The sequence below is a fragment of the Pyrgilauda ruficollis genome, unplaced genomic scaffold, assembly GCF_017590135.1.
Source record: "Pyrgilauda ruficollis isolate IOZ18807 unplaced genomic scaffold, ASM1759013v1 scaffold1049, whole genome shotgun sequence".
Taxonomy (NCBI): Eukaryota; Metazoa; Chordata; class Aves; order Passeriformes; family Passeridae; genus Pyrgilauda; species Pyrgilauda ruficollis.
Genome location: NW_024508645.1, coordinates 1,843 through 2,951, shown reverse-complemented (window position 1 = coordinate 2,951; position 1,109 = coordinate 1,843). Strand labels below are relative to the sequence as shown.

General features: G+C 36.8%; 1 protein-coding gene across 3 annotated transcripts in view; it reads left to right on the top strand.

Moving 5' to 3' along the window:
• LOC121354851 (ribosyldihydronicotinamide dehydrogenase [quinone]-like) overlaps positions 1 to 555 on the top strand; it is a 7,456-nt gene extending 6,901 nt beyond the window's left edge. For 2 of the 3 annotated variants that reach the window (XM_041469847.1, XM_041469857.1), the window contains one exon: positions 246 to 555. In XM_041469847.1, coding sequence (XP_041325781.1) covers positions 246 to 419 — 174 coding nt within the window. In that variant the 3' untranslated portion in view covers positions 420 to 555. The remainder of the gene's footprint in view (positions 1 to 245) is intronic. The other variant, XM_041469866.1, reaches the window with a different exon arrangement.
• Positions 556 to 1,109: the final 554 nt, after the last annotated feature.

The window sequence follows — 1,109 nt, the reverse complement described above, 5'->3', positions numbered from 1 at the left end:
TCTGGGGGTATTTTTTTTTTTTTTTTTTTTTTTTTTTTTTTTGTTTGTTTGTTTGGTTTTTTTGGTGTTTTGTTGTTGTTATTCTTGTTGTTGGTGGTGGTTTTTTGTTTGTTTTTTTTGTTTGTTTGTTTGGTTTTTTTGGTGTTTTGTTGTTGTTATTCTTGTTGTTGGTGGTGGTTTTTTGTTTGTTTTTTTTGTTTGTTTGTTTGGTTTGGGTTTGGTTTGTTTGTTTGTTTTGCATCCAGCATGGAATCATGCACTTCTGTGGTGTCAAAGTCCTTGAACCTCACATCTGTTATGCTCCAGAGAATGTCTCTGAGGAGAAGAGGAAGGAGATGCTGGCTGCCTGGACCCAGCGTCTGAAGTCTCTTTGGAAGGAAGAACCCATAGACTGCTCTCCTGAGTGGTATTTCAAGTAGTGTTAAGGTGCAAGACTACAGAGTGAAGATTTTCTTTTTCTCCATTTTTTTGATGCTCTATCTAAATACCTGAACACTAATTTCCTGATTCAAATATATTTTAAGAATCTTGAATACTACATCTATCAGTTTAACTGACAACATAGCATTTATCTTCAGTGATTCCCAAGGGATTCCCTTCAAGGATGGGCGCAAAACTCTTTGTGTTGTTCTCCTTGCTCACAGAAACGGTTGTGGTTGATAACACATGTGATATTTCATGGTAGATTATACATTGCTACTTGTGAAACAGTAAAGTACATGGCCACTTTTTAACACTTTTTTCCCTTTACCAGAGAATATCTTTCCCATACCCAACTTGGCATTTAAAAGCCACTTGTCATTGGTTGTGAGAGGTCCACACTTGCACCTTGGAGCAACAAAACCAGATCATGAGTAGTGTTGCAAAAAGGATGTACCATTGCAAAGTGTCTTAAACAGCTGGAAAGCCTTGTGGGCAGGCCTCAGCTTTTAGACATATTTACAAAGCAATGTTAAAGCCATAACAGATACCAGAAAAGGGGAAAAAAAGGAAGCAGATTTTGTATATTGGTATGTGCATGAATTGCCTTCCTTTGTCAACTACAACTTCCATTTGTAAAGTATTCAGCTTCCTAAAATCAAAAGGGACTTCTCTATTTTGATTACCCT